Source organism: Poecilia reticulata, linkage group LG16 (assembly GCF_000633615.1).
Source record: "Poecilia reticulata strain Guanapo linkage group LG16, Guppy_female_1.0+MT, whole genome shotgun sequence".
Taxonomy (NCBI): domain Eukaryota; kingdom Metazoa; phylum Chordata; class Actinopteri; order Cyprinodontiformes; family Poeciliidae; genus Poecilia; species Poecilia reticulata.
In genome coordinates, this window is record NC_024346.1 from 29,961,889 (window position 1) to 29,976,836 (window position 14,948).

General features: G+C 37.5%; 1 protein-coding gene across 3 annotated transcripts in view; it reads right to left on the bottom strand.

Moving 5' to 3' along the window:
* The window catches only part of ascc3 (activating signal cointegrator 1 complex subunit 3), a 368,707-nt gene that overhangs the window by 318,244 nt on the left and 35,515 nt on the right, over positions 1-14,948 (bottom strand). For all 3 annotated transcript variants that reach the window (XM_008432855.1, XM_008432856.2, XM_008432857.2), the window contains one exon: positions 4,500-4,614. In XM_008432855.1, the coding sequence (XP_008431077.1) occupies positions 4,500-4,614 (115 nt within the window). The remainder of the gene's footprint in view (positions 1-4,499; positions 4,615-14,948) is intronic.

A 14,948-nucleotide genomic window follows, 5' to 3' on the forward strand; every position in this document is an offset into this window, starting at 1 on the left:
GTCAAAATGCATCAACACAACGAAGCTAATACGACATAAGAACAATGCCATACTTGACGGAGTTTGGCTACATCGAGGCTCACTGCAGTAAAAAAGACATATGGAGGATCAAATAGCAGGTAAARCAGCGCACAGCTACAAACACTCACCCGAATTAGCATGATGGTCAGAAAGCTAAACAAATAACCTGCAAAATTATTTAAGTCTTCGAGCTGCGATGTGGTTCTGTTCTCGTTGTTGAATCGCTGTTACGCGCTACAGGTAGTAATATTTGACAGACGGAGCGCCGCTTCTGCTCCACCTGGTAGTGACTCTCACACCGAACCTCTGTTTAAAGCTGCAGCATCTAACTTAAAAAAAATACATATTACATACGTATTAAAACTTTCGCTGTCCTAACATGAGACAGATAATCTCAACAAAAAAAAAATCAATCTCCTTGGCCTCCTCCTAGTTCTGCATAATTACTCCGCTCAGTCAGAAAGAGCCACTCAGAACTAGCAGTAATCAGCTAGCCGCCGAGCTATGAGAAAGTTTTTATTCAGAAACTCAGGATTGTTTAATGGATCATGTATTTGCCTTTGAATGTTAAGTTTTATACTTGAATTTTTTTTGGAAATGTTGAGAGGTTTTATTTTGGCTCGTTGCATTATTTAGCTTCTTCAGAGCCTTCATATGTTATCAGTCTGTTAAAGATAGTATTATCAATAGCAGTATAATTTGCACAATGCCTGTTTTGTTTAGTTTTCTTCTTGGAAAAAGTTATTAAAAACAAGTTTTAGTCTAAATTAAGGTGAATTCATAGTTCCTTTTTCCACATAATGTAACCGGTAATGTTTATGATAAAAAAAACAAAAAAAATTATGTGAACGGTATCGGTGATCGGTATCGGTGATTGGCCCTCATGGGTGATCGGTATCGGTAAAAACAAAAACCTGATCGGCACATCTCTAATTAATAGTAGTGGGTTCCTGATGCAAAGTGCCTGACAAGTCCATTATCTGTGTGATCATAAGCGAAGCTGCCCGACAATGAAGCTGATAAGCTAGAAGTCGGCTAGCCTTATCACCATGTTCATAATAAGTGGAGCATGATCGTAAGAGAAGTTGCTCTGCATCATTATTGGTGATAAGATCAAATTCAGTCTGTAAATCAACCCGTTGTTTAAGTAAACTTGATGAGGGGGAAATAATTTGTTGATCCAGATTAGTAATATTAGCACTAAGTTCTAGCAGTTTTGCTTTACACGTCGTATTCAAATGGGCGGAATATGAGATAATTTGTCCTCGTAAGAATGGTTTTAGTGATTCCCTAAGTAAAAAATATAAAATTGGATTGCTCTCATTCTGATTTAGTGCAATAATCATCAATTTGAGCTGCAATAAATGTGTTGAACCTTTCATCTGAAAGAAGTAAAGGGTTGAATCTCCAAGGTGTGACATATCGATGTTGAAAAGCAAACTTAATATCTAACGAAGGAGGGGCATGATCAGAAATGACAATGGGGTGATAATTAACTGCAAGAACATCAGGAATTAGCTTAGTGTCGACAAAAAAGTAATCAATACGAGAGAAAGACTGATGCAAGTGGGAAAAGAAAGAACATTTCTTGGTTTGGGGATTGTAAAATATCCAAGGATCAATGCAACCATTTTTTGACATGAAATCTGAGAGTAATCTAGACATTAATGAAGGTACCAATCTGCACGAGTCAGACCAATCTAAATTTGGATCGATGACACAATTTATATCACCGCCTACTATAAGGAGATTGTTATCTAAAGAGGGAAGACATTCAAATAGCTTATTCATAAAGTTTGGGTCATCAAAATTGGGGGCATATATATTCACTAACAGAATTGGGACATAAAATAAAGTACCAGTGACAATTAAGTATCTGCCATTTTTATCTGATATAATTTTAGAAGCTGAAAACTGAATTGATTTACCAACTAAAATAGCACACCCCCTGGCTTTTGAGTTGAAATCTGAATGAAATACATCAGAAACCCAAGGACATTTTAGCCTGACCTGATCTTTGGTGCGCATATGGGTTTCCTGTAAAAACACTATGTTGTCCTCGCCGTGTGATCAGGAAAAACAGAAAAGCGTGTGTCTCCAATCATGATCCGCTGCTGGGTCCTAGCTCGACTGTGTCCACACAGTCCGAATGATGATGCAGGCGAACAACTATAGGACGAGATCGCTGTCCAGGTTTTGGCTTCGGTTGGAGAGTAGGATCGGCACGGTCCACTAAGGGCTCCTTTTCCAACTGAAAAGCTTCCTTAAGCAAAGTGAAAATGGCTGTAGTTGAGGTGGAAAAATCCTCTGAAATGCCTATCAGCCGCAAATTGTTGCAGCAAGATCTGGCCTCCAGGTCATCACATTTATTGTCTAATCTTTTCAAATCCGCAGACAGCTGTTCCACCTTAGCCTGTAGGGTAGTGATATTGTCGGTGAATGTAGAGCATGATGTCCTCAACTCGCCTACGGTGTCCTTCAAGGCGCGCACATCCAGCTGAACAGTTGTAATGTTGCTAGTTAATTCCGACTTAACTGCCAGGAGCTCTGCCTTTATACTCGGCAAGGTTTCAATAAGAGCTGATTGGAGTTCGGTTTTGAAAATGAGTGCCATTTCAACCCAGAGAAATGGCACTCATTTCTTTGGGTACAAGATCGAGCTGCTATCTGCAGCTCGATCTTAATGGCCGATGAAAGAGAACCGTCAGCGAGTTCCTCCAGGCAAGAAGTGGAATCACCACTAGGTGGGGATGTATGGAGACTTATTTGACTCGTGTACAATTTGGGGTACAGAGAACCTTACTGTTAAATGTTGTGTAACTGGTTGCTACATTTAACAGTTGTTCTTTTGACTGAGTAGCTCCTGTATTGTGCCTGCAAGTATGTTGCATGTTTATGTTAATTAGGTGAGTTTATTACAATTTTTTAATTTTGCCAGATCACATAGTATAATTTATAATTAACGCGAAAAATAAACAGTCAATCCAGGCGATCGACAGATTGGCCTCATGGGTGATCGGTATTGGAATCGACAGCAAAAAACCTGATCGGAGCATCCCTAATAAAGATTGTTCTTTGCACTTTTACAAAGTAAAAATACCAGCTTCAAAATCTTTTCTCCATGCTAAAACAATTAAATAAAAATTAACAGCATTGTCATTCTCAATAAACAAATGTTAAAATTCTACATCTGTGCTGTGTTAAAATGTTAGCATTTATATTGGTCCTTTGAAGGCCTGGGTGCTTTAGGCAGCTGTTTAGTTCATTTATGCCTTTGGTTGGCTCTAAATGTAACAAGGATTAGATTGTGTTTTAAGATTCACTGGCTGGTTTGTTATTTTTAAGATGGATAATACAATCTGCACCGTAATCAGTGAGTCATTTATAAACCTAGATTAATCTGTCTAGGAAACAGGTTCGTGTTGGTGGTTGGTACTGAATGTCCTGTGGCAGATGGCTCTTTCTATGCCTAATCATAAGTGCAAAAGTAGAGCATAGAGAGGAAGCATAATGATTGGTAACCTGCTAGTTGGAACTTAATGCTACTTTGAACTTTGCTCTGCTGTGCTTTTTTATTATACTGAAATACATAAAAGGCTGTTATTTACAGTTTCAATCCCCTCCAAACCTTGTTGTCTGTATTTATTCCATACACATGTATGGAATACATGCCATTCAGATAATGTCAGTGCTAGACTTCATCTATTATTTTAAAACTGAATCCTTATCAGGCAGGTATTCATAATATAAATTAATTCTCAGTTGCTGAATTTATATTCAGTAACTGAGAATGAATTTCTATTATGCTATTATTATTAGGGTATTTTCAAGTGGTGCCCTAGTTTAGTCATTTTTGTCTAAAATACTAGTCTATATTCTATAATATTAGGGCATATTATTAAACGCCATAATCAATCAATTACAGTCATTCACAGACATAACTAGACCCCTGTTGCACAATAGAACGGAATAGAAATAGCCTTTATTGTCCCTTAGTGGGAAAATTCAGTTAGCTTGGAGAATTAGTGCAACTGGCCTGTGCCAAATTTCCACTGAAACTACTTTAAAAAGTTTTTTTTTTTTTAAAAACAAACAAAAAATAAGGCAACACCCTTTCCAAATGTTTTGTGAACTTTAAAGAGATCTCCAAGCCCAGCTCTAATTGTTATAAAAAACAAATAATTACTTACACATGCTATATTGTGCAAAAACAGAAGAGTATGAAAATTGAACTTATAGTCTAACCAGTCACATTTGGTCATAGAACATCATCTCTATCCTACTTAAAATAAATATCTAGGATGGCAGTAGGTGGATTTAATGCCATACAAGGCAGGCTTCGAAGTAAAAATGAAATTCACTCAAGATGACTGAAATGACAGAAAATGTGTCAGTACCACATGTGCATCAGTATAGGAGAAAAAGTTCTTGTAAACCATAAGAACAGATCAGATCCCAAAACTGCCATGTTGTCTCACCTGGTAGATATCCTGTCTTTTCATTTGGGGAGAGAAAGGAGTCAACTATAGTTGTTCTGCTCTGCAGAAGGGTGGATATCATCTCTAGGCCCTCTGGTCCCAACAGTTCAAACAGCTGAGGGAAAATAGAGATAGAAGGGGCGTTACACTCTGTAGCCACACGCATCAAAACATGTAAACACATCCAATGGTGACCAACAACCAACAGAGTGCTTCTGCCAAGGCTGAACACCTGGTGATTACCATCCATCTGATGCAGAATTTGCTCCGCTGGTTAGCCTCACAAACATGGCCACCTGGCACTTAGAGACTCACAGAAAAACAACAACAAATCCTGCACAGAGCCACAGCATTAATCTAAATACTCAGCAAAGAAACTCTGGTAACACTTTATTTGAAGGGGTGTGCATAAGACTGACATGACACTGTAATAACCATGACATAACACCTCTCATGAACATAAAGAAGTCTTTATGAATGTTTATGACAGTTGTCATAAAGTGTCATTTGGTAAATAATGACACTTTTAATGCAAAGTTGCTCTAAAAGTTGCATTAAAAGTCCATTAAAAGTGCCAACTTTGCATTAAAAGTGTCATTATTTACAAAATTATTCAATGTTGGCACTTTTAATGGACTTTTAATGCAACTTTTAGAGCAACTTTGCATTAAAAGTGTCATTATTTACCGACTGACACATCATGACAACTGTCATAAACATTCATATAGGCTTTATGTTCATGACAGATGTTATGTCATGTTTTTGACAGTGTCATGTCAGTCTTATGCACACCCCTTCAAATAAAGTGTTACTGAAACTTTTTGTTCATTCTACTTAAAGGACAGTTAATGTGTATAGTTTATACCTGGAAATGTTTCTTTAGGTTACTTTCAAAACAGTTTTTTAGTCTTTTAAATCTGCACAACAGAAAATTCTAAATATGAAAATTCTAGATATGGATACACATCCTAGTTTTTATTTGGACTTAAACTGTCTTATTATATATATATATATATATATATATATATAAATAATCCTAATTATTTTTGATCAATAAAAATGCTGATTATTTAAAAGATTGAGTTTGAGTAAATGTAATGAAAACAATCCCAATTTTGGCCAATACCAATATTTTTGGTCTGAAATGTCGCAAAATATAGCAAAGTCGCTGAGTTGGCAACAGGGGGGTGACTAATGTTAACTGCAAACGTGCAGACGTGACCAGGTGGTTGGGTCTGTCAGTCAAATCTCTATCAGTACAGAGCAGAATAGGGCAGTGGTTGACTTTTAGACCTTTGCTGATGTAGGTAAGATGGGCTTCACATACATGTATCAACCAATCTCCCAAAATTAAGGAAATTGGTGCATACTTACTGAGCATGAATTAATTCAGATTGGCCTAGTGGCCCTCCACTCCCTTTCTACCATGTTCACTTAACCCGACTTTTATAACCATAAAAGTAGTAGCTTTAAAACTGTTTACGCAATTTGTGATTAATTGGTGCCAGTATTGAAAAGAATTGAGAAATGTGATACTGAGACAGACCTCCTTACAACTACAAATGTTTTCTGCCATGATCCATGTGGCCCTCTTCCTATATTTTTAAAGCTGAGGCGTGTTGTGGTGGCATGGAGATAAGTAATGTGGCCTCCCCTGTTCACAGGGCATTTTTTTCCCTTCTTTATGAAGTCTCATGAATTATCCACTTGGAGTTATCTGATTAGGTGAGAATCCCGCAGGGACAGATAAGCAAACTAGTTCTTTCAGATAGATTCTGGCCAGGTGACATCCTACAGGCAAGTCTAATTCTAAAGCATCACCTGTGCAATAACTCCCCATCAGAACAGGAGATGAAATATGAGTGTCCTCTGCCATATTTCTATTCAGCTTCACCTTCTCAATTTTTCAGCTGGTATATGAAAAAGGCCAAGGCATTATTGGAATAAAATCCCCAACAGGCAGGGCAGGAGCACCTTGAGATCACCTCAAAACTACAATATCCACTTTAATACACCTTACATCCCAAGTAATTACCACAACAAATACAAAGCTTAGACTTTCAAATAAAATTTTGAGTTAGCTAATATTGAGAAAGACAGGCTATTTGCAACCATCAGAACATCATTAATCATTTGTTCATCAGGTTCAGTCATACATTTTAAACCTTCTACATGTACAATATCTCTTTAAAAGGAAAGAGAAAAGTTTGATAACTGGGATCATAAAGTATTACTTTGAGAACCACCATTAACTGCCTGGGCGACTGCTTTGGATCTGAGCTGGGTACAAGCTGGACTCTAACTTAAACAACACACTATAACACTGCTTGCTAAGTAATAACCAATAATAATCAGGCTGATTGTTCTGTGTTGTACCATGATTGGGTTTAGAATGACTGAACAATTAGAATCCATTTAAAAGATGACTGGCCCTCTCCCCTACAAAACACAAATGGCAACCAGATAAAAATAAATGGTTAGCACAGTTTTATCAGTGGGACCAATACCAATTTATCAAACAATGACTAACATCAGTGTCAGCCCATGTGGTAATCTCTTTTTCTGTTTCTTTTGAAGGAGGATGGAGGATGTCGAACAAAATGAGGTAATTTGTGAAACATGTTATGAAACTATTGCTACAAAAAGTTGTACCACAAATGCATTTCACCACCTAATATGACTATTCTTTTACATGCCATTCACAGCTGCACTGTGGCGGCAGAAGTATTCCATTAAAGTGAAACCTAGAGATGTAGGTATGATTCATTTGGTGCTATGCAATGGGAAAAATAACTCAAAACCACTGATTCTTTTTTTTCTCGCTCTTTGTGGGGTTTAAGCTACATCCAGACTCATTGCCATAGCAACTGACAACACACTTTATGCATCAAGATTCAGCACCAAAAACAGTCAAACATTACCACAAAAAATAACAGAACATTCAGTTTGGTACAGTTTTATGTTTTTAGGCTTGATGTTTTGCGATTATTAATAAGTGATCTCTGTGGTATATTAGCCACCGCTGCTATTAGCCAAGCTAACTCAGCGGTTGTTGAGTTAGCTTGGAGTTAGCTTGGCTAACTAATGCTTCACTGATCTCTCAGTTTGTGTGTAGGTTGCCATTTTTTATTTTTAAGCTGAACCAAAACACACCTTAGTCCACAGCACATCTATATGTTAAGTTTGTAAAAGTCAAGCAAGGAATTAACCTACTTCCCTCTCCCTTGCTATTTTTCCTTAAAACTTTTTTCTGACCTTGCAGTCATAGTGTAGACAATTCTTAGCAAAGCATGCATCCCCTTTTTCCATATACTGAGCTTACATTTAAGTCCAGCAGGGAAATGGGGGCAGGAACTTGCATGGGTGATATCATGCTGCACGAGGTCGATAGTTTAAAATAACATTGGAGCTCATTTAAAAATATCATGATGTACAGTATATCGTGTATTGTGATACAGCAAAAATATATTGAGATATTCGATTTTCCTCAGAACGTCCAGCCCTATTCCCACGCTGCTTACATTTTCATATAATTGTTTGAACAGATAAAAATGACACTTTGAGACATCAGGAAATTGCACCCAAATAAGAACTAGACTTTTGGAGGTCAACAACCCTCTTTGTTGACCTGAGCCTTTTTTTTTACTTTTCTGTTCAGTTCAATTCAGTTTACTTATACAATTAAATGTCAACTTGTGATACTTTACAAAAAAATAATTTTGATTCAATCACACACACACACATTCCAATTAATTGTAGCTATAAAACAGTGCATTAAGCTCAGTTAATCATTTAAATTAGTTTTAAAACATTTTATCTATTAAAAGAAGATGGCATCAGATCATTAACTTGCAGCATTCACTAGTCCTGAATGAGCACATAGCGACAGTAGACAGTCACTTTGTTTATTTTACAGCATCCCATCATACCGAGTATGCATGTAGCAATAGTGGAGAGGAAAAACTCCTGCTTAACAGGAAAAAACCTCCAGCAGAACCTGGCTCATGACAAGTAACCGTCTGCATCAACCGACTGGAGATTTGGGAAGATAGAGAAGATACACAAAAAGATAATAGATGAACCGATGTCGGAGTACTTTCTATGTTAATGGAAAGTAAAACATAGGAGACAAAGAATGCTTAGTTGTTGGCACCATTAACCAGGACCCTATGATTTCTGAAATGCAGAAAACGGAATTGCAGATTAAACAAAATGCAATCCGCAATAAAACACTCAATTTCACAGAATTCACTCATTGATGAGAAAGGAAGGATATAGAGTAAATAGTGGGTTTTTGCCACTGCAGCTCCTGTACCTGCTGTTGCCTGGTTTGGTGGAGATTGAAGAAAAACAAATGAACAAAGGTCCTGACTACCTTTTACAGGTTTTTTTAACGTGCTTTTTTTTTTTTAAATTCAACATTCAAGGCATTTTTAAAAGAGATTTTCTTTTACATTAAAAACAGGTATTAGTTTTTCACTTAAGGTTTGAGTTCTCCAAGAATGAGGTGGAGGCACTTTTTAACACCCTATAAAACTAATGTTTTGTTGAACCACAGCAACCCAGGTTTTTTTATCCAGAATAACTGTAGACTCCAGTTGTTGATCTGTTCAATCTTTTTTTTTTCACAACATAATTACGTGCATAGTTATTTTTTGGGTTAGCAAATATGGTTAAAATAGAACAATGGACTTCTGAAAAATGAAAATGGAAAAAGTGGAATGTGGGGAATAAAACAGATTTCATAGATAGCATTGTCTCAGTCAACACCCCTCTCTAGGAAGGCATGAGCAGATCAGTTGTAACTTCCATGTAGAGAAAATAAATTGACAAATAGTTGAAATAACAGCAAATAATACAAATTGAGTAATAGTAGAAGAGGAAATTAGAAAAAATGGTCAGTTTGGACACACAGAAGCAGTCAGTGAGAGGTGTTACGTGGAAATACATCTACAGATGTGTCCATCTCAGAAGTTAGGTCTGAGGTGCTGTTTCCACTTATAATTCTTAAGTGGAAACAAAATAAGGAAAAATAAATATTTTGAAGAAGGAAAAAACATTTATTTTAAATTCTAAAGTTTATTTTAAAACAGCGTTTTAAAATGCTATTTTCATTTTAAATGTTGTATGTAGCTTGATGGCTCTCCACTTTTTTGCTCCCATGTTGATCTCTGTGACTACCACAAAATGTCAGCTTCCCAGGGATACCAATAAGAAATAATAAGGACTGAGTTCTTTTATTGTTATCTTTAATGGTACCAAGTGCAAAGCCTTTTAATTTTACTGTTGACTTTGGAGTCACACAGAGGTAGATGCACAGAGAGCCTGCAGGTGTACTCCCACTCATTCTCACACACACACATTCACACACACACTGCATTCTACATCTAAAGATATCAGTGGGAGAGTTCACTCCCAAATGTCAACTACGTGACGAACATTGGAACCAACAGTAACCAGGTTAAGTTGTACAATTCTGGCAACGTGGTTGGAAAAGATAAATACCTTGGAGAATATACAAAGAAAAGCAGGATGAAAAAAGCTTAATGATAAAGAAACTTTCACAGTTAAATAAAAACCAATTTCAAATAAGAGAAGAGGTTGTTTTGATGAGCTGTATCTTATTCCAACTCCTATGAGAGTTATAATGCTAAGCAGTCTATTTAGATTGCTTAGGACTCAACTCCTGCATACACAGTTGAAACCAGGCGTTTACATACACTATATAAAAAGACACTTTCTTTTCCGCTCTATGATGCGAAATAATAAACTTTTCTGTTTTAGGTCAATTAGGGTTACCTAATTTTGTTTCTGATTGATAAATACTTGTATAACGTGTGAGGAAAAAAAATGTTAAGGCAATTTTTATTATTTTAAACAAAGAAGATAATAAAAGGCATAAGTTTAAAACACTTCATAAAAAATTAAATGAAAAAAATGAAAACTTCATAAAAAAAAGTAGCGAAGTCAAACATTTTGATTTCAAACATGTCGAACATGTCTGATATATCAAACATGACGTGGGTCAAACATTTTGGACCCATGTCATGTGGTCAAAATTTTGAATATCCTTCCACAAGCTTCAGGACTTTGATCAGGACTTTGTGATGGTCACTCCAAAACATTGACTTTGTAAGCAGTTTGGCAGAATGCTTCAAGTCATTGTCCATTTGGAGGACCCGTGGCACCCAAGATTTAACTTCCTGGCTGATGACTTTCCACAAAATGTTCTTTCTACATAATGCCATCTACTTTGTGACCACATGCTGTACATCGGGGTTATTACATTATTGTGAGGTAAACTATTTTACAAGTGTTATTAAATTTACAGTATTAATAGTGATGTGTGTTCTGATATGTCCTCTTAAAGGCAAACCGACGTATGAAATGGATTAGCTCAATCCTGACTGGGCTCCAGTGCAGAATATGGGTCACTGCGAGGTAAACGCTACAATGTTGGACTGACATGCGCGCAGTGGTGGGAAGTAACGAAGTACAAGTACTTCATTTACAATTTTCGTGCATCTGTACTTTACTTAAGTAGATTTAATAATGGGTACTTTCTACTTTTACTCCACTACATTTTACAGTAAATATCTGTACTTTCTACTTCACTACATTYCTATACAGCGTTTCGTTACTCGTTACATCCAAGACGCATTTCGGTTTTTTGATTTGTTCGTTAGTTTGAAAGTATCCAATGGCGAGAACGGAATCAGTCCACTAAACGAATCCAAAGCGGGAAATAACCATTAGGCCCTCCCTCAAGAAGAGCAACGCAGTACGCAGGACCTGCGGAATCATTAACTCCCAGAATGGAGTCCAAGGATAGTCATCCTCCAGAAGACCTGCCCCACTCACGGCCTTATTTAAAAGATTTCTTTTGAAATAACCGGGTCAAAAAATGATTCCTGGAGATTCCAATGCCGCCTTTGCCTTCCCCGAAAGCATGAAATTCTAGCTTTCAAAAATTCACCATCAAATTTGAAAAAACGTATCGAGGTAAGTTGTTAAACGCTATCTGATGTTAAATAAATTTATGTTAGTGAAGTCTTATGTAATCTTAGCAAGCTTTTTGTTGAACTCGACTGCAGTAAATAAATATGATTACTGTATATTGTTATAAGCTAGCATGAACTTGCAAGTAACAGTGATTACTGCGGTCGTGATCACGTCTCCTGCCATGAATGTTACATTTAAGTTAACGCTAAACTCCTTCAGGTCCTGGTTATTGAATAAATGTTAGCGCCATTAAAATAATCTCCATGTAACAGTTACAGTCATATTCAATAAATTGGAATATGGTTTCCAATGAGACTCAATTGTCGCAAGTCCGGCGACATTGGCGGACATTCCCACCCACAGAGTCAGCCATACCCCCCTGGCCTGGAAGGCGTTTATTGTTTTTACCTTAGAATGGCCAACTCTCCGTTGTTGCTATATCAATTTGATACAGTAGAGGCTTCCGCACTTCCCATATCTGTGCTTTTTGTCACTATTTTCAGGAGTTGAAACTGTTTAAGCCGTTGTTAACATGTCGTAACCTGCTTTTTCAAGGCGCCTGTAAATGCAGCACGAGTGTTAAGACGCTCGCTGGGTTTACAAATGTGGGGCAGTGAAGGAGACCAGCTGCTGCTGTGTAGAGCTACTCACGTGTGTGTTAGTATCATGGCAACAAAACACAAAGAACTTAGCACATTCAGAGGGATCAGTTTGAGATCACTGCTTTAAAGAGCCCATCCTTTCAGGATTTTGTGTTTGATGGTGTTGTGTGTTAACAGTTGATGTTTTTTATTATTCTTATCTAATTTGTATAAATTAGGATTAAGATTTATAAAGAGCATATGTTTATTTTCAGAGAAAGCATGGCAGTCATCTCCAGCAATACCTTGCAATGACTGCAGTGGTCATCAAAAGGAAAGGATCTGACTCCAATAAAGGTGCTTCAACCAGCAAGCAGAGAAAACTTGAGGAAAGCAGTAAAGTTTCTCAGAAGAGTGTTGACCATGCAGTGATAAACTTCATTGTCCAGGGTTTGCACCCTTTTGGAATAGTAGAACAGGCAGGATTTAGAAGCCTGGTGCTGCAGCTTCAGCCTAATTCTACTGTGATATCTCGTTCAACAGTTCGAACCATGATTGAAAGAAATACCGCAGAAATGAAGGCAAATGTAAGAAAAGCAATGCAAAATATCAATACATTGCTACAACAACGGATTCCTGGACTTCACACCGGCAAAGCTTTGTTGGAGTGACTGCTCACTGGATAGATCCTGAAAGTCTTGAGAGATCATCGGTAGCTCTTGCTTGCAGGCGACTTAAAGGTCCCCACACATTTGACGCATTGGCTGGTCTCAACGATATTCATACTGAGTTCAACATCCGGGAGAAAATTGTGAGAACCACCACTGACAATGGCTCCAATTTTGTTAAGGCCTTTAGGGTTTATGGCCCTGCTGAAAACAACAGTCTGGACACATCTAGTGTAGGAAGTTTAGCTGAAGGGCACCAAGTAGTGGAAGTAGGAGGTAGAGGCTGTTGAGATTGGATCTCTCTTGGATGAAGAAGATGATAGTTCAGAATATCAGCTACCAAAGCATCATCGCTGTGCCTGTCATGTGCTTAATCTGATCTCARCAGTGGATGCCACCAAAGCAAACTCAAATGAGACTTACAAAAAGCTTTCACGTGCATCATTTGCCAAGTGTGGGGGTCTGTGGAACAAGAGTGCTCAATCTACAATAGCTGCTGAGGTAATTGAAAGAGAGTGTAAGCTCCAACTCATCTGCCTCAATGACACCAGGTGGAACTCCCCGTTTCTGGCGGTGGAACGTATACTGAGGATCATCAAAGACAATGGAGAAGGGGCCATCAGAGCAGTTTGCATTTTACTTAAAGTTCCCTTGTAAGTGACACTTAATAGCACTTTTTTGTCAGTGAGTCTGAAATAAGCATTACTGATACCAGTACTGCTGAAAACTTACCCTACACAAACTAGTTGGGAATAAAGTCAAATTACAGAAACAGTCTGATGGCAATATAACTTTTTAAGATTTATGCAAATGTTTTTTGTTTCTTTTTAATCAGGCACAATTGCTAGTGAATTGTAAAAAGACATGTTATTAGTATATCATGTTATTAGTATATATAACTTATGAAATAGTTAATACTAACATGTAATATAAATCTACATTAAATTGTATAATTGTTTTGTTTAACAGGTTAAATCCTGCTGAGCTTGCTTTCCTGACTGAATATGTTGCAACCATGAGACCATTCGCCAAGGCCCTCAATATAATGCAGGCAGAAGCAGACGTCCATATGGGATGGCTGGTGCCCACCATAAGCCTTCTGAGTGTGAAACTTGACCGCCTACGAATCTCCGCTAAGTTCTGCCAGCCACTGATCGATGCACTTCAAGGAGGGATACAGCAGAGCTTTGGACCCGTGCTTGCTGACCCTGAACTCATTGCAGCAGCGATTCTTCTTCCAAAGTTCCGAACATCCTGGACAACCAATGATGACATGCTGAAAATGGGTAAATCATATAAATTGTTCCTAAATGGTCATTTAAAAAWAATAAAAATAAAATCCTCTATTGTTCTCAAATTCAAAGAACAGTTCCTGGTCATCAGAAAATATGACATATAAATCAAAAATTTWATACATTACAGAGTGTATAGCAGTTTGTGATTTGAATAAATTATATCCAGTCTTCACCTCCCTTATTTGTTTCTCATAYCACYGAGGAACAAAATTGTAGKTGCTACCCATTATGGTCATATATATGTAGTTGTTAAGACCTACTTYGTGGTTTTAAAAGTACATTGGTGACATTTATGTATCATTTATAAAATTTTGMTGAATTATGTTTCCTATGTGGTATTAATTTTGATTGTTCTGTATAGGACTGGACTACATCAAGACAAAYCTGGATCAAGAGCCAATGCAGCTCGTTCGGRACAACTCAAGCTCATCAGATGAGGAGGACTACTTCAGAGTCATTAAGAGCAACATTCAAGAGACTACCAGACAGCTAGATGCATATTTGGCCAGCAYAAGTGATACCATGGATATTCTCAAGTCAGTTCCGGCAGTGTTTAATTTGTCTTTAAAAGTAAACACACCTTTGCCCGCCTCAGCAGCCTGCGAAAGACTCTTCAGTATAGCAGGACAAATTTTCTCACCCAAAAGAGCCAGGCTGGACTCTAAAAACTTTGAGAACCAACTTCTGCTTAAGCTGAACAAGAAATTCTTGCCGTGATATTAAAATGATAAGTTCATGTGGTGCTATGGTTAGAGTAGGCYGACTGAARCTGACCCCCACAWKTTCTTCAAATCAATGTCAAATGTTTGTGCAGCAAAATTTGAGTTTCTCCTGTTTTGTCTTTGAAGATATCAATGGGCATTTAAAGGTCATTTTGACTTCGTAAATGGGGCGGGGGACTGG